General features: G+C 44.5%; 1 protein-coding gene across 4 annotated transcripts; it reads right to left on the bottom strand.

The window, feature by feature from the left end:
* Nucleotides 1-556: 556 nt before the first annotated feature.
* Nucleotides 557-25,807, bottom strand: LOC112582654. 4 transcript variants are annotated; one of them, XM_045165746.1, is made up of 11 exons: nt 19,844-25,807; nt 17,231-17,301; nt 16,754-16,778; nt 15,043-15,113; nt 14,584-14,608; nt 11,933-12,000; nt 11,442-11,466; nt 8,022-8,069; nt 3,093-3,139; nt 2,457-2,562; nt 557-802 (listed from the first exon to the last, which is right to left on the bottom strand). In XM_045165746.1, the coding sequence occupies exons 1-10, from the start codon at nt 19,929-19,931 to the stop codon at nt 2,479-2,481; spliced, it is 552 nt and encodes a 183-aa protein (XP_045021681.1). In that variant the 5' UTR covers nt 19,932-25,807; the 3' UTR covers nt 557-802; nt 2,457-2,478. The 4 variants fall into 4 exon arrangements, with proteins under 4 accessions (XP_045021681.1, XP_045021678.1, XP_045021680.1 ...); XM_045165743.1 differs by having other exon boundaries at nt 3,009-3,139; nt 19,844-24,366; XM_045165745.1 differs by lacking the exon at nt 2,457-2,562 and having other exon boundaries at nt 3,009-3,139; nt 19,844-24,432.

Here is a 25,807-nt window from a genome sequence, read left to right as displayed (position 1 = left end):
GAATCTGCCCCAGGCTCTGCTCAGCGTGGGTCTCTGCAGCCTCCTTTGCAACATCAGAGGAGCAGGGTTCTCTCGAGGCCCCAGGGCAGATGACTAGCCTGTAGTCTTTGAATCGCAGCCAGGGCCTGACGCTGTGGCTCTTCTGTCTGTTTCAAAACACACTTTGTATGGATTCACTGGTACGGAGACCCCAAGCGTGCATCCTGAATTAGATTCTGATGCTTTCAGAGTCCTGATAGTCAGGCCTCTGCCAGGAAAGTGCACAGCTATCTTGTCGACAGTTTGTTCAGATTAACGAAAAGAGCAGTCCAGACACACTTCAGTAAATCAAGCCAGGGGGACTATTTAAAGGAAGCAGAGGAAGCTGGTGACCCTGGACAGATGTAAGGACTAAGTCTGCAGTTCCTTTCTCAAAGAAGACTGAGTTGAGTGAAAGGGGCAGTGACCCTAGTAGCAGAGGCTAGGGTGACTGGCTCACGACAATTCATTAAGTTCTACCTCTGCTGAGGTTGCTATTCTATACATGTGTGTTTTACAAGCAAATATTTTGTAAAAATAACAAATAGATTTTTAAATTTAATGAAAAACCTTACCTATAAACATTGAACATACAGATACATACAGAACTTGTAGATAAAACTAATACAAAATCTATACAACAAAACAACTGAAGCTGTACTAAATGAGGGCCCTCAGGAAAGAAGCAGTGAGGCCTCCCCTAATCTGATCCAAATGAGGCTCCTGGTGCTGTGTGGGCTCCGCCGCCTCTAGGGTCCAGGTCTTCAGGGATTCAGCTGAGAGCCTGCAACGACAACACAGGTGATGGAGTCCCTGGGAGGTGCAGAGTCAGACAGAGGAAGGCTCCCTGGGGAGGGTGAGCAGGACCCAGAAGGCTTCCCAGGATCTAGCCTTGGCTTTGGGGCTCCGATCTTCAGGGCGCTGGGTCTGCTTGCTGCTCCCTGTTGAGGGTGTTGTCTGTGAGTGGGAAGCGTTTAGAAATGCCCCACAGGAGCAAGTGCACCTGAGCGTCTGGCCAGCGATGTTCAACTGATGGGCCCCTGGACAGTGAGACTCAGGTGGAGGAACAGGGGACTCGGATTCAGGACTAAAAGCTTGGGCCCCCCTTCCCTCTAGGCCCTGGGAGGAGCGGGGATCAGATGACACAGTGGGTAGGAGAACCTGTTCACCCATCCTACACTCAATACAACTGCTCCTGAGACCTGAGCACTGGAAATGGACAGACACATAGGGTCTCTCTTTTCCTGAGTAATCATTTCTAACCCCCAGCCAAACTCTCCTGAGGTTTATGATGTTAAATTGTTATTATGTTGTTATACTATAAAGGTGCATTTTATTTGTTTAGCATATTACAACATTAAAATTTGAGAGAAGACACTGCTTTTTAAACAGTAATAAAACAAGATATGTTATTAAGGACAGAATTGGAAAAAAAATAAATAAAAGGAACATGAGTAAGTTCAATCCTGCCACTCATCCCAAGTATGCTGCTCAGTCACTTCAGTCATGTTCGAGTCTGTGCAACCCTATGGATGATAGCCCACCAGGCTCCTCAGTCACTGGATTCTCCAAGCAAGAATACTGGAGTGGGTTGCCATTACCTTCCCCAGTCTATCTTCCCTACCCAGAAGTTGAACCTGAGGCTCCTGTGTCTCCTGCACTGGCAGGTGGGTTCTTTACCACCAGCACCACCATCTGAAGTGCACACGGCACTGAATTGCTTTCTGGTGATTCTTAAGTTGGAATTGGACACATACACAGAAGAATCTACACAACCTCTAACTTCAGGTTGAGAAAAGGTACCTGAGCTGACCCAGGACCCCAGGGTTCCAGATCCTGAGGGACCCCAGACTCAGACACCCCCCAGGCTCTCTGGGACCCTCAGGGCCACGGAGCACACACAGGGAGGCAGAGCTGCCAGGTGACTCCCTGACTGCACGAGCTCTGGGCGCCCGTGTCTCTTTCACTCTGTTCCCGGGAGCCCAGGACTGGGGAGGGTGGGGCCGCCCGAACCTCTCTCTGCAGCTGGTGATGAACTAGGGGTTCCCCTTGCTGCCTTGGGGGGGGTTGGAGGGCAGAGCTGGGTCCTGCAGAGGGAGATGAGGAAGCCCCCAGTGGGGATCTTCAAAAGGAACACGCTGCAACAGCAGCTCCTGGACTCCTGCACACGGTGGCCCCACAGTTCCCCAGCCTCCCTGCAAATGTAAGAGCTGCCGGAGGAGCCAGCCCAGCAGCCTCGGGGGTGTCTGTGGACGGGACCTGTGCCCTGGGGAGACGTGCTAAGGGCATCCTCCACTCATCGGTGCAGATTGCTACCACCCTCTTGTCTCCACTTGTGTGGTCACACTCAGCAGCAGACCCCAGGGTTTTTGCTCATGTTTCTGAAGCACCAAGTGAGCTGGGGTCATGATGGAGACACATGCCCTCGTCTGCCTCACCTTTTCAACTCGGGCCCCACGTTCACACTTCCTCCTGGTCTTTTTTGTCATCACTGAGCACATTTTTGCCGTTCTCCAAAGAGCTGATTAGAGAGTTGTCTGACATCTGGAAGGAAGAGATCAGTCAGGCAGGTCCCAGAGCAGGAAAGCAATCATATGGAGTAGCTCAGGGCAGTGCAGACTTCATGGGGCTCCTTCAGCTGTGTGGGTCCAGACCTGCTGACTACAGCCTCAACTGACTACAGCCTCAACTCCTGCTCAGGCCACTCAGCAGGTGACCAAGCCAGGTTCAAGGGTGTAGACGTGCGGTCAGGAGCCAGGGCAACGCTAACAAAATGGGGGAAGAGGGCTGCAGACAGATTTCATAGATTTTATATAAGCTTCCAGAACCCTAAGTGCCTACAAGAGACCAAGTCCTCCAGAAGGTTAATCACAAAAAGTTGGAAAGAGGAGATGGGGAAGGGTTACAAGGAAGAGTCTATGGATCAGAGAAAGATAAAATTTTTGAAAGATATGAAAGAAGAAATAAATGACCTCAGCATTCTTGCTCACCGTCTCTGAATCCTCATCATCTGCCATGTACTCGTCTGGTGTCTCAAGGCAGCAGTCGTATGCGACCTCAGTATTCTTGCTCACCGTCTCTGAATCCTCATCATCTGCCATGTATTCGTCGTATGCAGAGGCTGTGGGAAAGCAAATGGGAGACTTAGAGTCAGGATATGACCAGGGGACCCTGGTGCTCCTCACAGCCTGGCTTTGGGACCCCTGGTGTACTTGCCTCAAGGACCTCCCAGGGCCTCAGAGTCTCACCTCTGCAATGAAAAAGTGGGTCTCTGACCTCCAACATCCTGTTGCCACCCTCAACTTGTCTACATGTGACCAGAAATGAGGCCGTGACCACCTGTTCCTCCTCCAGGTGGTCACTGTCTCCGTGCATCTCTGCCCATGACCTCGCTTGCCTCTTTCTCCCACTATTTCCTCTCTCTTCCTTCCTCATTTCTCTCTTCTTGTCCCTGCTCCTTTCCTTCCTCCTTGAACCTCCACCAACCCTAGAGTTCTCCAACAGGGGCACATTGGAAGAAGGACCATGGGTATATGACCAACATCTCCAATCAGCCCATTGTTGAATTAACCAATCCATCCCTCCCAGGGAGGACTTGGCATGGATCTGAGAGGGTTTTGACCCCCGCGGGAGGGAAGGACAAAAATTCCACACAACAGAGACTCTCCCGTTGACTGGGGTGACCTGAGGTCTCTGGGAGATGCTTAATGTTCACAGCAACACCTTAAGTTTCCCAAACCCTTAGAGAGGACAGAGGCAAATGCTTCCAATTTCATTTAGCCAGAATGATGTGGCAAGGGTCCTCCATAAACACCTGGTAGCTTCCAGGTTTGCACTGAGACTTGGAAAATTGGAGGGATGAAACCTGGGAAGGTGTAAGGAAAGGACAGAGGACAGAGGATGGGGCAGGCCTGGGACTGGGAAGAAGGGGCAGGACTCTCTGGATGCAGCAGTGGGTTATGAGAGCAGAAGTGACCCCAGGACCTGCTGCCCTGGGACTGCTCAATCCCAGGACAGCAGGTCAGCAGGGCTGTGAAAGCAACTGTGTGAAGAAGCCCCGTGGCCCCTTCACAGACTCTAGAATCTGCAGCCATTCTCTAGGAGCAGCTGGACGTGGACTTCTCACATGGAAGCACATCAGCCTTGGCTGGTGCGGAGGCTGAGTTGAGCGCCAGGAGACCGAGCCCAGAGAGGGACACTAGGACCTGTGTGCTGTGACTCATCCACCCCTGGGAGCGACATCTACATGAGGAATTAACAGTGAAGGCAAACATGAGGGGAAGTCACAAGTCCTGAAAGCTCAGGAGGACAGAGTTCACATCTCACACACTACCTCACATGCGCTACAAGTACATGGTTTCCAGTGTCAAGTGGCAATGACAGTTTTGTGCCCACTAGGATATGGCCATCAGAGTTCAACATGCAATAGAAAACAGACTTCAGTGCACAATACCCGAGATGTGCTGACCAGAGACCAGGCTTCCATACTAGTGGAAAAGCAGAAAAGAGCAGCTCGTATGGGCAAAATAATTTTTGAAGAGTAAAGCAACAAAAGGTGTTTATAAACAGAGCACGATGCAAGTCCGGGACACAATTTCTCTATCATATCATGAAAATATGAAAATAGTAAGTCAGAACTGTACACAGAGTTCCTTCTTCCTAATTTAATGTTCACCTTCCTTAGGCTCCAAGCAGGGTATTTAACCCTAAAGTTCCAGGAAGCCTCTCCCATCAGATCCCAACTGAATATTGTTTCCTGCCCGTGTCCCCTTCCTCATCACTGCACCAAATGCTCTCCACAACGCATTCCACAGGAACACAACCAGGAGCAACAAGGTGATTAGATGAGCGACCCACCCACTTCTGCTCCAGTTGAGGCCCCGCTGGCTCTCACAGCATCACCCTGAACGTCTTCCTAGGATTCTAGAAAGACACTTCACCGTGGATAGCAGATGGCAGTCATCTGTGCTCTGTGCAGTCAGAGACCTTCAATAAGACACTGATCTCAGTTGCAAACCTAAAGATAGAGATGCTGAAAGAGTCAATTCCAACCTCTCACTTCTACAGGCCCATTAGACTTCTCACCTTCATGCTAACCAACCTGAAATTCCAAGTGTTTTTGACACATGTAAAACATGCCTTTAAGCAAATTATAACAGTCATATCTGGCTAGTGGCTACCACACTATAACACACAACACCCACTATATAAGCTTATACACGTGCATGTGCTTAGTCACTGAGTCATGTTCAACAATGTGTGACCCTATGGACTGTAGCCCACCAGGCCCCTCTGTCATGGATTTCTCCAGGCAAGAACACTGGAGTGGGTGGTCATTTCCTTCTTGAGGGGATCTTCCTGACCCAAGTTCCAAACCCAGGTCTCCTGCATTGCAGGTGAATTCTTTACTGTCTGAGTCACCAGGGAAGATTGAATGAATCTGGAGATCAGTACCACTTGTTCTAACACTTCTGATAGATTGTGGTAGAACAGTTTTTGGAATGCCAGGCTACTTTGTTACAAGGAAGGATGTGGGGCTTCCCAGGTGGCTCAGTAGTAAAGAATCTGCCTGCCAATAGAGGAGACATGGGTTGGATCCCTAGGTTGAGAAGAGGCTTTGGAGGATATGGTGAATCACTTTAATATTCTTCCCTGGAGAATACATGGACAGAGGAGCCTGGTGGGATATGGGTCCATGGGATCTCAAAGGGTCAGACAAAACTGAGTGACTGAGCATGCAAGGCTATATATAGGATGTTACCACCCCTCTGTTGTTTTCCCTCTCCTCTCTCTTCCCTCTGCAATTTCTGGCCATTTCAGGATGGCTGTTTGCTGACAGATTAACAAAGACAAGACTTCAGCCCCATGAAAGTCTTTAGCCTGAGGGGCTAGGAGAGGGATGTGATGCTCCACTGGTTTCCATGGTAACCAATTCAACCAAGGAGCCAACCTGCTGTTCATCCCCACTGTAACTGGTAGACTTCCAACCCCCCCGAGTGACGAATGCTGCAGCTGCTGTCTTCTGCCGGTCCCCTGCTATCCACAGTGGGTGTCTCTCCAGGATCCTTTTACTCCAGACATGGAAATCACCCCATCGATTAAACCTTTGAGATCTCTGTCAACTCTGGGATCTTTCTTTGGTCTCAAGTCTAGATAAGCACAGGACTTGTAGGCCTGTGAATTGTACCCCAACAGTTTCTGCAGAGCATCCATCCGCCTGGCTTGATTTGATTATTCATTTGTAGGTATTTCCTGGGCTCATGCACACATCCCAGGTACTCATGAGCCTTTGGGACACTGAAACAGCAATGTCAACACCCAGATCTTAGAGGAATTCCCAGCAGGTATTCCTCTTGAGGGGACAGGTATGGATACAGGGCCCAGGGCACCTGTGCTGAACATCATCAGAGAAGAGGTGAGGAGGGAGGGAGAGACACTGTGTCTCCTCACAAGCCCATCCCTCCACCACTGACTCTGAGATCAGGGAAGGAGGGACACAGGGCCTTCAGAGAGACACGACCAGCACACTGAACACTACACACCACACTGAGAGAGTGACTCAAGGACGAGGAATTGACATGACATTCCATGCTCAGAGACTGGAGGCTTAGTACTACTGACATTTCTGCAGTGCCTAAACCTAAGTAAAGATTCATTGCAATACCAAGCAAAATATTAATGTCATTTTCATAGAAATAGAAAAAACAATTCCAAAAATATGCATGGAACCACTAAGAACTCCAAACAGACAAAATGATCTTGAGAACAAAGACCAAAGTTTCTCACCTCTTGATTTCAAAACACATTACAAAGTTACTGGAATCAAAGCTGTATGATACTGACATAGAAATAGATGCACAGCCCTAAATACCAGAATAAAGAACAAAGAAACAAGTAAACTCATGGATTCAATGTGAAATGAAATTCACGAAGGTTCTAAGACAACAAAATAGGGAAAGGGTAGTCTCTTCAACAATCAGTAGGATGAAAAGTTAACCTCCAGAAAAATTGCAAACCATATATCACATTAGGAACTCATACTCAAAATATATCACAAAATCCCAAAGCTCAAATGCAAAACAAACAAAAAAATAAAAGGTAAACAAATGAGTTGAGGAGTGTGCAAAGACGGTGATCAAAACCACCTGGAGCTTTGGTCTGGAGGGAGTAGTGGTCCTAAGGGGAGCAGTCACCCCGGGTCCTGCTGCTCTGAGTCTCTGACCTAGGTCTGGTCAGTCCCAGGAGACCAGGTCAGCAGTACTGCTAGAGCAAATGTGTAAAGAAAGCCAGCGGCCCCTTCACAGTCTCTAGAATCTGTGGATATGCTGGTCTCCAGGGGCAGCTGCACATGGACTGCTCTCACGCAACACAGCATCCTTGGGGAGGTGTGGTGCGGAGATGAGCTCCAGGAGACTCAGCCCAGACAGGGACACCAGAGCACATGAGCTTTGACTCATCCAACTCTGAGAGCACCCTTCATACAAGGAACAAACAGTGAGGACCAACATGAGGGGAAACCACAAGTCCTGAAAATGCAGAGGGAGATGGGTTCACGTCTCACCCGCCACCTGACACTCACTGCCAGAACTTGGTCTCCAGTGTCAAGTGACCACGAGAATTGTGTGTCCACAGCATGTGGTCATCACAGGAAAATCTAAACAAAAAGCCAAAGTTCCTTGTACATAAAACCCTGCAGGTATTGACCAGAAGCCAAGCTTTCACATTTAGCAGTGAAAGGGCAAGGAAAGAGTAGTCTTGTCAGAAAGGAGATTTTTAAATGGACAAATAAAAAGAGATGTCTTGAAGCACAGCACGATATAGCACATGATCACATGGGTCTATAAAATCATTAAAATATGAAAAGAACAAATAAAAATTCTACACATATTTCCTTCTACTTCCTCAGTTGATATTCACCTTGCCTCATCTTCAAAGAGTTAAGTGTAACTCAAGTGGTCCTGGAACCCTCTCCCTGTTAAGCCCACCTGAGAGTTGTTCCCTACCTGAGTTGTCTTCTGCATCACTGTTGCTAATATTTTCCAGGAAGCAGTCTGCAGAAAGACAACCAGGAGCAATAATACAGTTATTATACAAGTTGACCCACCCATTTCTCCTCCTCAGCTTGGCTCACACAGCACTGCCCTGGTCTTTCTTCCAGGTTCACAGACCTCCCCCGTGTTTGTGGAGTCAGAGCCTCTCAACAAGATGTCGATCCCAGTGCAAAATTTCATATGCGAGAGAGATGCTGACAGAATCACATTGTAACACTACACTTCTACAGGCCCAATATAGCGCTTACATTCAAGCTTACAAAGCTGAAATTCCAACAGTTGTGGACACACTGGAAATACGGCTACTGTGATCAACAAATGTGTGTTTTTTGTGATTTTTTTAAAATATGTTAATTATTGTTTCAATATGTTAATTACAGATAGGGAGACGTGACTACTGCCTACTACGTTGGAAAGTTCCGCTCTCATAGCTCCAAAGACGAGGAAAAGGTAATTAATTGCCTCTTCAGGTTTTTCTCTGTTGTAGACAATTTGATGCCCTGATGAGATCATTCATATATAGGGATACTTGGGGCTCTTGATCCTAGGCCAGGGACTAGGAGAGTGCTTGTGAACATTCCAATAAATAGTAAGGTGAACACTCAGATTCAAAGCAAATCCCCAGTAGGGGGCTCACTTGTAGGCAGAGGTGAAGGGCATGGCCCAGAGTTCCTGTTTGACAAGTAACTAGAGAGTAGGTACAGAGGGGAGGGAAGGGACATTCACAGTCTTCAAGAGCCCATATTTCTCATCCCTGACTCTGGAGGTCCCAAGCAAGGCAACAGAAAATGCCCCTTAGGAAGTGAAAGATTTGTGGACTGAAAACCACAGAATGCTTTTGAAAGAAAGACGAGACAAGTAATCAGAATACCATACTATATTCATAGACTGGAATACTGAGTGTTGTTGACCTTCCTATACTCCTAAAAGTGATGTACATATATATTGAAACCACTCACAAAGTCTCATGTCATTTTTATAGACATGGAAAGAAAAAATCCCCAAATACTGAAATTTATGCAACCGAAGAGAAACCCAAAGAGCAAAAACAATCCTGAGAGCAAAGAACGACAATGCGGCCTTCAGGCTTCCTGAATTCAAAACAGGTAAGGATGCCACAGCAGTCAAAGCTGTGTTCTACCTGCAGCAAAACAGGCAGAGAGACCAAGGAATCATAAGGAGGGAATCTTGAATAAATTCACACACGTGAGGCCAAATGATCTTCGCCAGGGTTCTAAGATGACCAAATCAAGAAAAGATGGTCTCTTCAACAATCAACAGAAAGGCTACTGATGGAATGAAAGGAAGTATCTGCAAACTTTGCATCTGAATAAGGGGCCAATATCCAGAATATATAGCAACTCCTACAACTCAGCTTCAAAACAACAAAAGGCAAACAACTGACTTTTAAAAATGGGTAAAGGCTTCAATAGACATGTTTTCATAGAAGACAGAGAAGTGCTCAATATACATAGGAATAGTCCTCAACATCACGAAGTATCAGTGAAATGGAAACCAAGTCAAAAAGAGACATCACCTTTCAGGTTGTGTATTCTAAAAAGAAAAGAAAAGATTTTGGCAATAAAGTAGCGAACTGGAACTTTTGTACCTGTTGGTAAGAATGTGAAATGACATAGCCATTATGGAACAGTTTGGAAGTCCCTCAAAATAGTATTAAGAGACTGATCATAAGATCCAGAAATCACTCTTTTGAGTTTATGTCCAAAGAAGATAAAATGAGAATGTCCAGGAGATATCTACAATCACATATCCATTGCCATCTTGTACACAAAATCCAAGAAAACTGCCCAGTGTCTACGGGCAGATAAATAAAAAAAGAAAATGGGGTGTACACATACACTGGAAGCCTTTCAGCATTTAAAAGTGAAGGATACCTTGTCATTCGCAGCACTGTGAATGAAGCTCAAGGATCCTGCTAAGAGTGAAATAAGGTAGTCAATGAAGGACAAATACTGCACAGTTCCATTTACCTCAGGTTTCTAAAGGAAAATTCAGAGAAGCAGAGAGTAGAAGGGTGGTTCCAAGAACTGGGAGGAGGTTGACAGAGGGAGTGTCTGTTTAATGGGTATAACATTCTTGTTGCAGGATGGAGAAGTTCTAGAGACAAGCTGAACAACACAGTGCACTGAATTAACAGGACTGACTGGACACTTCAAAGCTTAAGAGGCAAAGCTGGCCTGAACTTCATCTATGCTTTTAGGTTCCTCCTTTCTCAGATTCCTCTAGACCTGGGTGTGGCATGTGGGTACCACCAGGGATCCGTGCAGAAGGAAGGAGCCTCCCCAGTACTGGGGGCCTTGGTTGAGGGGGAAAGACTCATTCTGAGGCTCTAATAGGAAAGAGTTTGAATGATGGAAATGGCAGATGAATCATGACCAATCAAAATTCTATAAGACCTAGTAAGAAATGGGAGTTATGACTAAATGAAGGTGTGATTGACCCAGGAGGGGGATACTAAAACACAGTTTTGTTTTTTAAGAATCGTATCGGGCTTCACTGGTGCCTCAGTGCTTAAGAATCTACATGCTAATGCAGGAGATACGAGCTCAATCCCTGGTCTGGAAAGATTCCACATGCTTTGGAGAAACTAAACCCGTCAGTGCACCCCAAGGACTGAGCCGTGTTCTAGAGCCCGGGAGCCACGAGTGCTGAGCCCACCTTCCAAAACTACTGAAGCCCAAGAGCCCTAGAAGCCATGCTCTGTAGCAAAAGAAGCTGCTAAAGTGATACACCTATGCACCACAACTAGAGAGATGCCCTCACTCTCCACAAGCAGAGAAAACCCTGTGCAGCAATGAAGACCCAGCAGAGCCAAGAAGAAATTCAAGAAAAATTAAAAAGACTCTGGGGTCAACATGTTCCTGGGGAGTGATGAGATTTGTCTTTCAGGGTATCGGATGTTCACTTGGTATAAAATCAATGGATACAGTGAATGTGTATACTTGGTTTAATTTTTATGCACATACTCATTAATGGTACACGGTGATGGGAAATTCTGGGGGGAAGTTGACACCAGTAACAGTGATGTTTAGGGTGACAAATATCGAGGAAAACACAAGACAGAAAATTCACAGACACATGGAGAATCACACTATTCATTACACACAGACACACACCCAGTCCCATGGACACAAACCTACACTATTAACCATAGTACAGGTTCCTCCTGGAACTACAGTAATCAGCCACATTGCTCGACTTATACATTACTTTCTGTCACTAGGGCCCCTACACTCATTGCCAGCGGGAATTTGGAATCAGTTTGGCCTCTACACTAAAACCAGAGAGAAAGCCCCAACTTTCTCATCTACAAAGTTTTTCTCCCAAAGTGAATGCTTCTAGAATACATACCATTTTCACATTCTGAAAGGGCCACCTGCAAGTACAGAAGAGAAGGCACTATGAGGATAAGATCACATAGATGCACACTCTTTGGTTCATTTAGTGACAGATCCTGATGAGGAACACTGGTGGAGTTCAGCAATATCAGAACACACATACTCAGGATGAAAGGCAAGACCTTTGCCTGGAGGATGGAACTTCCAAGATCGTTTGGGTTGGAAACTGCAGAATTCTTTTCTTAGAGGAAATCTGACTGCAGGAGAGAGAAATCTGTACTCAACAGGATGTAATGGATGCTAACAATTTTAATATCCTGTGGACTGAGGCATCATGATTTGGTAATAAGTATCTCACTCCACATTATCCCAACCAAGGGAACTGTCTCTATCTGAAACAAACACCTTCAAAGACTCATAACTTAATTCTACTGAAAAAGAAATGAAAAAGTATTTCTATCTCAGACCAGAGGAAGGAAAAAAAAAAAAAAAAAAAGAACTTTCCTTGGAGACATATGGAGTCTCTTCGGTCCTGTCACAAGTTGGGTTGACTGGCAGGTCCTCAGTGAAACCTAGGGCACACAGAGTAGCTGTTAGAATGCTCGAGAGGAGGCTGAGGAATCATGCAGGGTTTTTTCTCTTCGTGTGGACATGGGGTGGTGTGTATAGATGTGGGAGGTTAATAAGCATGGACTGAACTTGTGTTCCTCCATCCTCTTTGGAGGAGGAAGGAAAGTAAAGAAGAGGAGGAAGGAAATGAAAACACATCTTTGGCTTTCTAGCTAGAGGAATCTAATCAACATGAAATATTCAATCTAAAAGATGGAAAACTCTAAAATGGGTGTACTGTTCAATGAAAGAGACCCATGACTCCTCCTGCTCGTTTGCTGCTGCTGCTGCTAAGTCACTTCAGTCATGTCAGACTCTGTGAGACCCCATAGACGGCAGCCCATCATTTGAGCTCCTGCTAAATCGCCACTGTCTCCTGATTTTTCCCAGATCACTCTTCCTCCGAGATCCACAGTTGCTGCTACTCTGTTCATCATATTTTCTATGAAACTTTGGACTTGATTTAAAGTAAACTGTGTTAGAGGACTGAAATCAATCCTGGGTAAAGTATGCTATTCTATTAATTCACTAATTACTTGTCTTAGAGAAAATCAAATACACAAGATTTTATATTACTGAATTCCTACCATTTATAAATAGCTATTAGGAATAATATTTTTCTATCAATATTTTCTTTTTTTATGTGAAGGTACTATAATTTTATTTTTTCTGGATCAGGAACTAAATTGCCATTTGGAATTTAAGTCTTTCAAATTATAGAATTATAAAATGCTAGTTCGTCCCCTTTATTGCTTCTTCACAATATTCATTTTCTATAGTGTGTACATGCCCACTGAGCCACTAGCTGCTCATACTCACAGGGGCCATCTGTTTAGTGGGACAGCTGGTTATAGAAAGCACAGTTCCTCCACCAGGTCTTCCTGGGGAGCTAGAGAGACAGAGTAGCTCTTAGGACACTGGTGAGGCTACTCAGCAGTCACTCAGCCTTTTTTTTTTTTTTTTTTTGATAGGGACAAAGGCTGAAGTGTATGCATGAGGGGGTAAGTAGCTATGGACTAAGCTGCTGTTGAATCATCCTCTTTGCTGGATGAAGGAGAACAAACGAGAGGAACGGGAAAGAAATGAAAGAGAGCCTCGGCATTTTAACAAGTGATCTAATGATAACCTAAACAGTGGGGAAAAAAGAAACACTAAAATGCATTCCAGCTTTAAATGACAGAGATGAACGTCCCTCCTGCTTGTTTGGAGCATCTGCTAAATCAGCCCAGGATTTCTTCCTAGATCACTCCCTCCCCAGGATGCAAAGTTGTAGCTATTGAAATTACCAAGTTTCTATGAGATTTTGTTCTTGATTAAAAGCAAGCTCTATTAGAGGACTGAATTCAATCCTGCCTTTACAAATATCTATTATCAATCATGTGATATTTTTTCCCAGTCTTCAATTTCCAAACAATATTTGCATGTCCACTGAGACAGTGGCTGTCCACAATGAGAGAAGTGATACATTTAATGGGACAGACAGTTCATTATGGAGAGGAACCAAGGGTGAATGCTGACTGTCTCTGATCCAGCGCTTTAGGAGATTACGACGACTCATGGTCATGAGGCTAACTATCGAAATCGAATGTGAGATCTATTTGACACGTTCCCTAGAGTGTGTGTTACCAGGTTTAATCAATGTAGGGCTTGTGGTAATATCATCCAGTAAAATGAAATACCTCCCTGATGATAATCTGCTTTATTCCTTGTTTAAGCATGACACTAGCACCAAGAGACAGGACCAGCATTGTCGACACAAGGCCGCCAAACTAACAATCTGTGAGTTCACCAGGGGATGCAAACCCCGAGGTGCCTTTCACAATAAAGACTGTGCCAAAGGTAGCTGTTAATCCACTTTGCTTGCCCTGGTTTTGGGACCACTGTGCCAACCTTATAATGATGGGCACGGTCTGGACCTCGAGCTTATAATACCTCCAGGTATAAACATAGATGCAGGGACCCCTTGTTTCATGACTAGGATTTCAAGGATGAGTGATCAGTTCAGGTGAGGTTTGCAGACCAGAAATACTGGAAGCCCCCTAGGTTCTCAGTTTGGTTTTTCCACTTAGGACGACAAGGGCTTGGGCCATTTTTCTCAGCAGCATCTTCATCTGAGGAAAATGAATATTAATGAAACTTGAGGAATGGCTGAGTTGAGGAAACAATCAGGTAATGTATAATCAGTGGGCAGTGGTGATGAGAAGTGTTTAGAAAGTTCACAGTTGACTTGTGCCGTGTAAGGGGGAAAAATCTCCTGAGGAAACACACATACACACACCTTCAGAATCACATCACAGGGGCTTCCACATGGGCCCCCAACCCTGATTCACACAAACTCACATCATCTAAAAGATGTGGTTGTTTCCAGGGACCATAGAGCACAGACATTGTTCTTAATGTGAGATCAGTCTTTTCTCAGAACCCCCAACCCTCACTCTCATTAGGAATCCAGCATCAGGGTGACTCTGCAAAGCTAGCTGGCAAGAGAGCCCCACAATCATCAGCTAAACTGTTCCTCAGCAGAGGTATGGTTGCTGAATATTTACCACGTTCACTGGCTTCTCCGGCTGCCTGTGATTAGAGAGAAGAAAACAGTGTGAGGGTGGCAGCATCGTGTGTTCTCTGCAGTAACTTTTATGTTATCTGATTTTTTTGTTTTCCTCAGGTAACTAACCCCCTAAACTCTTTAAAAAATCAATCGTTCCAAAAGAAAACAGAGAGGACCCTTGTTGCAAAGGCTGGGCTCTTTCACTTAAGATCTTTCAGTTTCCAGGAGGAAAAAATTCTACTGAGGAATGTACCTACAGTCGGAATTGATGCTATTTTTAGTGTCCTTTTGGATCAGTTCTGTTTTGATAACAGATTTAACGTCAATATTTCACCAGCAACAAACTGCATGCATAAGTGCTAATATACATTGTCAGATGACTATAACTGTATTTCGCTGAATGAAACATAAAGAGGTGAAGCAGCAGCCTTTGTGAGACACAGACAGTTGAGCTTACCTCCAGGGGTGGCAGAGGCGGATCCTCAGCCCCGGCCTGGGGCAGTTCCAACACCAGGTGCTCCTGGGGAGCTAGAGGGAAACAGAAGGCCATGAGGACAGAGATGAGGCTGTTTACAAAGATCTCAGATTTTTTGTGTGTTTATTGGATGGGACATGGGGTGGAATGTGTACAGGAGAGAGGCTGGTAACTATGGACTGAGCTGCTCTTGAATCCTCCACTTTGCTGGATGAAGTACAACCAAGGAGACAAGCAAGAAGGCAATGAAGGAGATTGGCTGCATGTAACTGGTGATAACCAAACCAATGGGGAAATGTGAAACATTACAATGCATGCCAGCTTTCAATGACAGAGACCCATGACCCTCCTTTCTGTTTAGAGCTTCTGGTAAATCACACCTATCTTCTGGATTTCTTCCTAGATCACTGCCTCCCCAGGATTCAGTTTCAGCTGATGCACTTACTAAGTTTTCTGTGAGATTTTGCTCTTCATTATAATCAATCTCTGTTAAGAGAACTGAATTCAACCCTACCTTGCCAAATAGCTATAATCTATCATGTGATGTTTCTTCCTAGTCTTCATTTTCCAAATATTTCCACGTCCACTGAGTCAGTGTCTGTTCACACTCAGTGAAGCCATACATTTAGACGGACAGTTCATCATGGAGAGAAAGCATGGGGTAAACGTTGACCTTCTTGGACCCTGGTGTGCAGGAGGTTTACAGCAAGAGTCAAGGTCACCAAGCAGAGTGTCAAGTTCCACTGTGAGATCTATTTGACACCTTCCCTTAAAAGTGTGCTACAGGGTTTAACCAATGTAAGGCTTATGGTAATGTCACCCAGTACAATGAAATATCTCTCTGTTGACACTCTGCTTTTGTCCTTGGTTAAGCAGTGACACTAGCACCAACAGATGTGGCCTGTACTGTCTAAACAAGGGAACACAACTTTCAGAGCTTTGAACTCACCAAGAGGATATGAATCCCAAGGTGCCTTCCACAATAACGACTGTGACAATGTTGGCAATAATCCACCTACGTTTGCCCTGGGTTCCATGACCACTGAGCCCATCTTACAATGATGGGCACAATCTGGACCTCTGGAGCTCTAGTACCTCCAGGCATAAACGTAGATGCAGGGACCCCCTTGCTCCATGACTGAGGATCCCATGGTTGAGTGATAAGTGCAGGTCACGGGTCCACAGCAGACACACTGGGACCACCCCAAGGTTCTCAGGTTATTTTTTTCCCACTTAGGAGGTCAATAGCTTGGTCCATTTTTCTCAGCACCATCTCCCTTCGAGCAAGATGAATATTAACCGAACTTGAGGAATGACTGAGATGAGGAAAGAATTAGGGAATCTATAGCCAGTGCACAGTGTGTTGAGAAGTATTTAGAAAGTTCACAGTTGACTTGTGCTTTATAAGAGGGAAACATCTCCTGAGGAAACACACACAGACAGCTTTAGAATCACACTGCATGGGCTCACACATGGGACCCAAACCCACGCATCTAAATGATGTAGTGGTTTCCAGGTACCATAGAGCACAGACATTTTCTTTCCCGGGAGATTAGTCTCTTATCTGCACCCTGTGCCTTCACCCCCTTTAGGAATCCAGTGTCAGGGCGACTCTCCAAATAGAGCCGGCAAGAGATTGCCACCTTCATCAACTAGATTATTTTCATCAGAGGGATGATCCCTGAATAATTACCGTGTTCAATGGCTTGTTCACAGGCCTGCAATTAGAAAGAAGAAAACAGTGTGAGGGTGTCAGCATCTTGAGTACTGTGCATTCAGGGCTTTTGTTCTCTTTTTCTTTTCAGAAAACCAAATGGGAATGTGCCGTTGAGTCCGTAGTCCCAAAAGAACACATAGAGGACATCTGTGGGAAAGGCTGGAGCTCCTCCTGGAAGAGCACTCCAGCTCATTTTCACCAGTAATTAAAACTTTCATTTCAGGAAGGAATAGTTTCTGCTGAGGAAACTGCTCCCGATTCCAGTTTTTAATTTATGTTGTCATTTTTGAAAAACATCCTTTTGAATAAGTTACCTGCTGGGAGAGATTCATCCATCAAATTAAAAACTGTTTATATGAACTGTCTTGAATATTTTCAACCTTTATCTGAATTCCACTAGAAAATACAGTCATGGAGCAACACTTTTATCTCAGATGAATCGGAGGCACTTACTATGGAGTTGGGCAGAGCCTCTTCCTCCAGCGTTGAAATGGGTAGCCCCTCAGGCTGGTTCTCAGGGAGCTCTAGGAGGACATAGAGGAATTGTCAGGACATTTGTGATGCTCATTGGGAAGACCTTGTTAATGTGGACACATCGGGGGTGTGTGTGGATACGGGTGGTTAATAAGTGTGGGCTGAAATCTGTTGGCCAACCTTTCTCATGGCTGGAGGAAGGCAAAGGAGATGAACGTTTCAGAAATGAGTCAGAGAGCCTTAAGCTTTCTGGCTAAGGGGAACCTGATCGCCTTGAAACTCGGTCTGACAGAGGGAAGCACTAAAAATCACACTAGGCTTCCGTAGTCATGTACATTTGTGAGACTTGGACCGTTAAGAAGGCTGAGTGCCAAAGAATTAATGCTTTAGAATAGTGGTGCTGAAGAGACTCTTGTGAGTTCCTTGGACAGCAAGGAGATCAAACCAGTTAATCATAAAGGAAATCAATCATGAATATTCATTGGAAGGACTGATGCTGAAACTTCAATACTTTGGCCGCCTGATGTAAAGAACAGGCTCACTCAAAAAGCCCCTGATGCTGGGAAAGACTGAGGGCAGGAGGAAAAGAAGGGGCCACAGAGGATGAGATGTCTGGATAGCATTATCAACTCAATGGTCAGGAATTTGAGCAAACTCAGGAAGATAGTGAAAGACAGGTCAGCCTGGTGTGCTGCTGTCCATGGGCTCACAGAAATATACTAGGGACTCAGCATTGTCATCAAAAATAAATTGTATTTATTCTTCTCATAATTTTTAAGAATGACAAAGTTCCATCAGTTCAGTTCAGTTGCTCAGTCGTGTCCAACTCTTTGTGACCCCCATGAATCACAGCACACCAGGCCTCCTTGTCCATCACTAAATCCCAGAGTCCACCCAAACCCATGTCCATTGAGTCAGTGATGCCATCCAACTGTCTCATCTTCTGTCATTCCCATTTCCTCCTGCCCTCAATCTTTCCCAGCATCAGGGTCTTTTCAAGTGGCTCGGCTCTTCACATAAGGTGGCCAAAGTATTGGAGTTTCTGCTTCAACATCAGTCCTTCCAATGAACACCCAGGACTGATCTCTTTTAGGTTGGAATGGTCGAATCTCCTTCAAGTCCAAGAGACTGTTGAAAGTCTTCTCCAAAACCAAAGTTCAAAAGCATCAAGTCTTTGGTGCTCAGCTTTCTTTATACTCAAACTACCACATCCATACATTACTACTGGAAAAACCATAGCCTTGACTAGACAGACCTTTGTTGACAAAGTAATGTCTCTGTTGTTTAATATGCTCTCTAGGTTGGTCATAACTTTCCTTCCAAGGAGTAAGCGTCTTTTAATTTCATGGCTGCAATCACCATCTGCAGTGATTTTGGAGCCCAGAAAAATAAAGTCAGCCACTGTTTCCCCATCTATTTCCCAGGAAGTGCTGGGACCGGATGCCATGATCTTAGTTTCTGAATGTTGAGCCTTAAGCCAACTTTTTCACTCTCCTCTTTCACTTTCCTCAAGAGACTCTTTAGTTCTTCTTCAGTTTCTGCCATAAGGGTGGTCTCATCTGCATATCTGAGGTTATTGATATTTCTTGCGGCAATCTTGATTTTTCTATATTCACAATTTAATGTACCTATCAACACCATCTACATCTTTTTCATCAGATCCAATATAACCTCTGTACCCTTTAAGTCATAATCCACCTTCTCCATTGCCTCCTCACTTTGGTAATTTCCATTTCCAGCTTCCATGAGTTAGCCTATTCTGTGTACCTTAACCCAGTGGAATCACGCAATATTTGTCTTTCTGTGCCTGCCTTATTTCACTAACTATAATAAATGTTTGTATTAATCGTCCATCCATTTTATAGCATATTTCAATCCTGAATTCATTTTTATGGCGGGATAGTATTCCATTCTGAGTACATACCACATTTCATTTATCCATTCATCACATGATGGTCTTTGGGTTGTTTCTAGTATTTAACTACTAATAATACACTGTGAACATTAGTGTGTAGATGTCTGTATGGTCCTATAATTTAAATGTGCATATTTAAAATATCACTGAATATAACAATACACAGTGTGAATGTTAGGTGAACTAACAATGTTAGACTTTGAATTACTAAAAATATATTTTCTCACTAATTGTAAAAAATGTAGCATAGATATGTTATCTGTGAGTAGAATTTGATAGCCGAAACTGAAGTGATATGATATTGGAATTTTCTGTCTAATCCATACAACTTTTATGTCAATGTAATCCTGCTTTAAATAAAGTCTAATGATTTAAAGAAATCCTGAAACATGACTTCGGGGGGAACACATCACAGCTAGTGTTAAAACATTAGCTAATGTCCAAACCATAGCTAGAGACCATTTCCACTTTTAAGCATGTACCAAATGTTGAATTTAAAATGCATCTTTCCTTTCATAGTTAAAGCAGTACCAACTGATATAGTTTCCATTTGAACACATGAAATAAAAGGACATTGCTTAATATTTCTGGTGTTTTTTTTTTTCTTAAATATCAGGCCCTGAACATACTACAATTTTCATTCTTGAATGAACTTCATGAGAAAATTTCCACAGTACCTTCAGTTGAGTCAGTTATAGGGTGCACCCTATTATGTGGCCAAAACGAAACTCTCTTCAACCAGCTGCTTCTTGATGTTCTTGACATTTTAGGGGTGTTCCTTCTCTCCTTCTGGATGAGACTTCCTGTGAAATGATGAGAGCTGTCGACATGTTGCCGGCAGAGGACCACCCAGGAACTAATAATAATTGATCCATAATTCAATCCTCTGGTCCCCTTCCTCACCAGATGCCTCGCAAGGCCTCCTGAATCCAAGGTGGACTTAGGAAGTTCTGCAGTTTGATGTGCACTGAAAACATCCAACAGACTGGCTGTGTGTGCAAATATCTCTATTTAACTGAGATCTAGAAGCTCAGCAAAGCATGGTTACCATGCCTGATGGACTGGATTCAAATCACATTTAGGAGAAGCAGGTACTTGGGAAAGACATATGGATCCCTCTTTGCCTCAGTTCCCTGTCCTGAGTTGGAGAAATGTTAACATGGCCTATTTTTAGTATTATGAGGCCAAGAATGATTAAATACAGGTAAAATATTAGAAACATAAAGGAGGGACTTCCCGGGCAGTCCAGTGGGTAAGAATCTGCCTCTCAACACAGGGGATGGGGTTTGATTTCTGCTCGGCAAACTCTGGTTCCACATGTCTCTGAGCAATTAAGCCCACCTGTTGCAACTACTGAGGTCAAGCACCCCAAGTAGAGAGTCAGTGCCCTGCAACGAAAGATCTGCACAATGTGATAAAGATCCCACATGCCACAACTAAGACCCGATCCAGCCAAATAAATAAATGATAGACAGACAGATAAATAAATACAAAAGTAAATGACTGGTGCTTCATAATTTCTCTGTTAAATGTTCAACCTTGAATGATGGCAAGAATAAGATGGAGCTTCAGTAGTGGTTGAAAGCAGAGAGGACATTTTGATGGCTCCAATAAGTGGGGATGGAAGCTTATTCCTTAGCTTTTTCACCGAAACAAGTTTTTATAGCTCATGGAGAGTATCTATTAGCACCTCTTCGGACACTCAGCCCTGTTCAAGAGGAAGGGTGGACAAAGTGTGGGCTGTAATCCATATGTTACATTAGATGGTGTTGAAATTTAGAGAGAGGAAGTGATTTTCCAAGGGTCACACAATAATAAATAGTGAACCTGGGGCAGGATTGTAGATGGTTCCCTGAGGACACAGATGCCTGCACCCCTGAGACCTGTGCTAAAACCCCTTACCCAGGACCTCAACCCTACCTCCAACTCAAATTATCCTGCCCCTAGTTTTCTGTGGATAAGAGCTGATGCCCTGAAGAAGATGCCTCAGCCTTAAAAAGAGCTCAAATCCTCCTTCTACCACTCATGCCTATATCTCAGTTCCTGATCCAAAATACAAGTTTCCTCTGAGCAAAGCCCCTCAGAAAGACCACAGGATTCCAAGTCTGTCCATCCTCCAAAGCTTCTTCACACACTCAACCGTCTCACGAGCAGCCTTCCCAAAGCCCAGTTCACCGTGCTAAGTGACCAGCGGTCTGTTTGGCCAACAAGTTGGCTCAGAGCTCAGAACCGTCTAAACCAAAGGCCACATGATGGTTCTACCAAGAATTAACTTCCCTTTAACTTGAGCAAGTCTGGATGAGCAGTTAATGTGAGTTAACTTGGGAGGTGGGCTCTGTGCTGGCCTTTGGTGGCTTAACTAAGTCTGAGATGCTCCAAGTCTCACAGCTGATCTGAACACTTATTTGAGCAGCCTGGACCAAGTGCTAGCTAAGAATGGGCAGGAGTTCAATCTTTCTCCACTAAAATTCTGACTCTATCAACTTCTCATCATGCTCTAGACCCTGTAGTGGAAGACAACAGAGCCCCATATTCTTTTTGAAAATCATCTCCATCCTCACAGCCTGGAGACCGTAACCCTAGATTCTCCTTGAGGATCAACAGACAGGCTCTTCTTCCCTCAGTGACCAAATGTTATTCCTACCAACCCAATAGCACTATGCCATCTCACTAAACTCCTTGGCAACAGACAAACAATGATCCAGCCCACATCACCCATGGGAATCCTACCAGTAAATTCCAGTTTCTTTCCTTTTTAAGTCTCTAGATTTACACTGCTAGTGTTTGTAGATTTGGGCAGCAGCATTTGAGAAGAGTTGAGATGTAATTCCCTTTACTATAATGTCCGATGTTGGGGAGACATCATGGGTCTCCTCTGTTAGTTCTTTTCATCTGTTTCTGGTGTACAAAACTGGCATTGGGAAATTGGAAATCTAGGAAGATATTTAAGGCAGCCAGCTGACAGGAGAATCAAAATATAATTTAAGGAATAATACAAAACTATAAAACACAGTTATAACTCTGTAGATAAGTTAGAGTGATGGAAAAGAAAAATAATAAAAAAAAAGATGAGGAAAGTTCATCAGTAAAGATTAACCAGCCCATTTGAAGGAGCAGCCTTCAGAGGATCAGTGGGAACTTACCTCCCAAACAATTCAGGTTACCCATTTCTCTTTGCCACCATACATGAAGCTCTCAGCTCGAAAACACACTGAATGCAGAATGTGTATCACCACATTACCATGGCGACCACACATCACAGAACCTTCAGAATTAACTGGACTCTGCACAGGATGAGTCCAACTGCCACTGTCCAACTGCTACTGTCATTTCATGGACAAGTTTGGCTTTTCAGAGTAACCATTTTATTTCAAAAATTGAATCTCAGGCTCACACATTCCTCTCTGATTATGAAAATAATTTATATGAATTAAAATGTTCTGTCCCCAAGTATAGCTGATAGTGAACATTTCAGGGTGAGGAGGGACAAATCTAACACATTGAGAATAAAGAGATTCTATTATTGATGAGAATATCATCTTGGTACTGATCACAAGTTTGTGCTCCTAACACACAGGGAGGAGAGAAAGCCTTACTGCAGGGCCACACAAGGAGAAAAGACAGACAACCAAAAAAAGCTGAGCACCCAGAAAACGTTCAGCAAAACACTTTTCTAGGAACGCTGAGGGAGTGGCCTGGCTACTTCTGGGGTCAGAGTCTTTGCTCTTGAGGTCAGGTCATGGTCAGGTCATGATGTTCTTGTGGTAGCGGTGGTGGTTTAGTCACTGAGTCAAGTCCGACTCTTGCGGCCCCATGGACTGTAGCCTGCCGCGCTCCTCTGTCCATGGGATTCTCCAGGCAAGAATAGTGCAGTGGGTTGCCATTGCCTTCTCCAGGGGACCTTCCCAACCCAAGAATCAAACCCAGGTCCCCTGCACTGCAGACAGGTTCTTTACCGATGGAGCCAAGAGGGAAGCCCTAATGTTGCTGTAAACCTCCCCCCCAAACAAATGCTACTCTCAGTTCTGAAAAGCAAGCATCAGGTCCCAGGCACCACCCTCTACCTCTGGGGTCCAGGCCCAGGCCAGGAGGACGGGGTCCTGGGCGTGCAGGGTATCCGGCACCCAGTCGGGGTCCTATGTCCAGTGCCTGGCCCTGGCTGAGGGGGCAGGTCTCAGCGGGCAGCACCTCAGAGCCAAGTCCCAGACCCCATCCAACTTTCATCTCTCTGGGTCCTGGCGCCTAGGACTCAGCCGGGCCTCAGGCTCTTCATTTAAGCTGCAGAGACACACTTGTAGCAATTTCCAACTGGGTTAATCTTTACTTCACAACAATTACTCTCTTTGAAAGAAGTCCCAACCACAGAGGCAAGCCTGAAATGATGTGTAAGATCCTTGCACACCAACCTAACCTCCTGCCACCTCCTGGGGGTGGACAACCAATCAATGCTGGACCAAGTGTGGAAACGTGAATGGAGAACAGGAGCTGGGAAACTCTGTCCTTAGTAGCCAGGGTCATATCCTCCAGCTGCCCAGGGCTCTGGGGACCATGCCCAGATCGTCCTCTGCAGCTTATAGGTCATGGAGGCAGGGACTGGGGAGAGGTTCACTGCTTTGTGTTGGGAAGAACCCCTGCAGAAGGGAAAGGCTACCCAATCCAGCATTCTGGCCTGGAGAATGCCATGGACTGTATAGTCCATGGGGTCGCAAAGAGTCAGACACTACTGAGCGACTTTCACTTTCACTTCAGCTGCTTTGTGGCCTGGATCTGGCCTGTGGGCACCCATGGCAAGGGCTCTGGGACTCTGTGGGACACAGTCCCCAAACTGTCCTGGGCCCCCATCTCACCCATCTGCCCTGAGGCCTGAGGGTTGGATAGCGCATGGACAGGCCTCTGTCCCAGACTCATCAAACTCTGGTGAGGACTGCTGACAGGTTTCCTGTTGGTGGAGCATGACCTCTAACCCTAGGCTAAGGGTCCCACTGAAGGTCTTACAATATTGACTGTGCGCCCACCCCTCCCCTAGTACAGCCTCCTCTACCCATTTCTACTCCTTCTGAGTCCCCAGGCTTTCCTAGAAGAAACAAAGCCTAAGATTTAATCTTATAAACAAAATTAAGTTTCACACCTAATGTATCCACTTGTACTCTTTATTTGGATCCCTGTAAATTCTTCTCACAAAAATGAATGTTTTTGTCGTGTGTTGCAAGCATGTTTTCAATTTATTACTATCTTTAATTTTTTTTTTAATTTTTGTTTATTTGTTTTTGTCTATGCTAGGTCTTCCTTGTCATGCTTGTCTTGTCTCTAGCTGTCCTGAGTAGGGACCTGTCTCTTGTTGTGGAGCGTAGGCTCTAGGTGCACAGGCTTCAGTAGCTGTAACTCGCAGGCTCTAGGGTCCTGGGTGAGTAGCTGTGGTGCACGGGCTAGTTGCTCAGCGGCATGTGGGATCTTCCCAGACCAGGGATCAGATCCATGTCCTCTGCACTGGCAGGCAGATTCTGAACCCCTGGGCCACAAAGGAAGTCCCATCACTGTCTTTGTACTATGGTTACTTTTACTTCTATCATGAAGACATTTAGTTTCAAAAACATCAGTAATTTAAATATTTTTGTTATTTTGGTTGTGAGAAGGAAAAGGGGAAGGATGGTATGACTAATATTTTTATTAAGGGCCAAGTACTCCTTTAAAAATATTTTAATAACTAGGAAAATAACAGCAGGTGTTTAAAGACAACTTTTCTATTAAACAATTCTAAATATTTCTAAAGATGTTTGTCAAAATGGACTAATTAATTTTTTAGGGTAATGATAGAAAATTTCCCCCAGAAATGATATAGAGTAGAAATATCCTGATGAAGTCATAAATGGAACTGCGTGTTCTGTAAAGCACATGTGATCATTTATGTCTCAAAAACCTGAAAACATTTTGGAAGTGATAATGGTGGTATATCAATGATTAAGTCATTTTAACAAATTTCATTTACAATGTGTCTATTCATCAGATAATGAACTTGCAGTTGTTTTCTGAGAAAAGAGGGGCACGTTCAATTCATGTTAGTTAAAGAACTTTAAAAGAATTTGTGATTAAATTTGGTATGTCCTATTAATGATTTCAATGATGGAGAATTCACTGAGTTTTACTACAGCTCCAATTTGCCAAGTCTATTTGTATTTCTTTGACCAAGCAACATATTGGACTTTTTGCAAGTTTTCCTACAGTTGATTCAAGAACTATTTATAAAAGTTGGTGAATATTTCTAATAATTAAACAGGATAAATTATGTAAAACAAGGAAATGGGACCAACTTAGAGAATATCACTCTGTTAAGTGCATAGTACCTCGAACATCCTAACTAAATTCTGCTGACTATAAGTAGTGTGAGCTATTATTGTTATGGACTAAATCTCTCTGTCCCCACATAAATTTATATGTTGAAACCCTAACCTCCAGTGAGAGGGTCCCAGGAGGTGGGGCCTTTGGGAGGTAATTACATCATGAGGGTGGAGTCCCCATGACATTATCATCTTTCTAAAAAGAGGAATAAAGCTCGTCCTTTCTTTCTGCCACATGAAGATAAATGAGAAGGTGGCAAAATCTAAGGAAGACACATTCACCAGAACCTGACCGTGCTGAATCCT

This window comes from Bubalus bubalis, chromosome 5 (genome assembly GCF_019923935.1).
Source record: "Bubalus bubalis isolate 160015118507 breed Murrah chromosome 5, NDDB_SH_1, whole genome shotgun sequence".
In the NCBI taxonomy this organism is placed as follows: domain Eukaryota; kingdom Metazoa; phylum Chordata; class Mammalia; order Artiodactyla; family Bovidae; genus Bubalus; species Bubalus bubalis.
This window is presented reverse-complemented; position numbering and strand designations above follow the sequence as displayed.

Excerpts from the sequence above, each read along its gene's own strand:
- LOC112582654 (XM_045165743.1), bottom strand. The coding sequence starts at position 19,931 with ATGTCAAGAACATCAAGAAGCAGCTGGTTGAAGAGAGTTTCGTTTTGG. Across the intron at positions 16,779-17,230 it reads AGGCTCTGCCCAACTCCATA|GCCTGTGAACAAGCCATTGA; the intron begins GTAAGTGCCTCC and ends TTCTAATTGCAG. Across the intron at positions 14,609-15,042 it reads CGCCTCTGCCACCCCTGGAG|GCAGCCGGAGAAGCCAGTGA; the intron begins GTAAGCTCAACT and ends CTCTAATCACAG.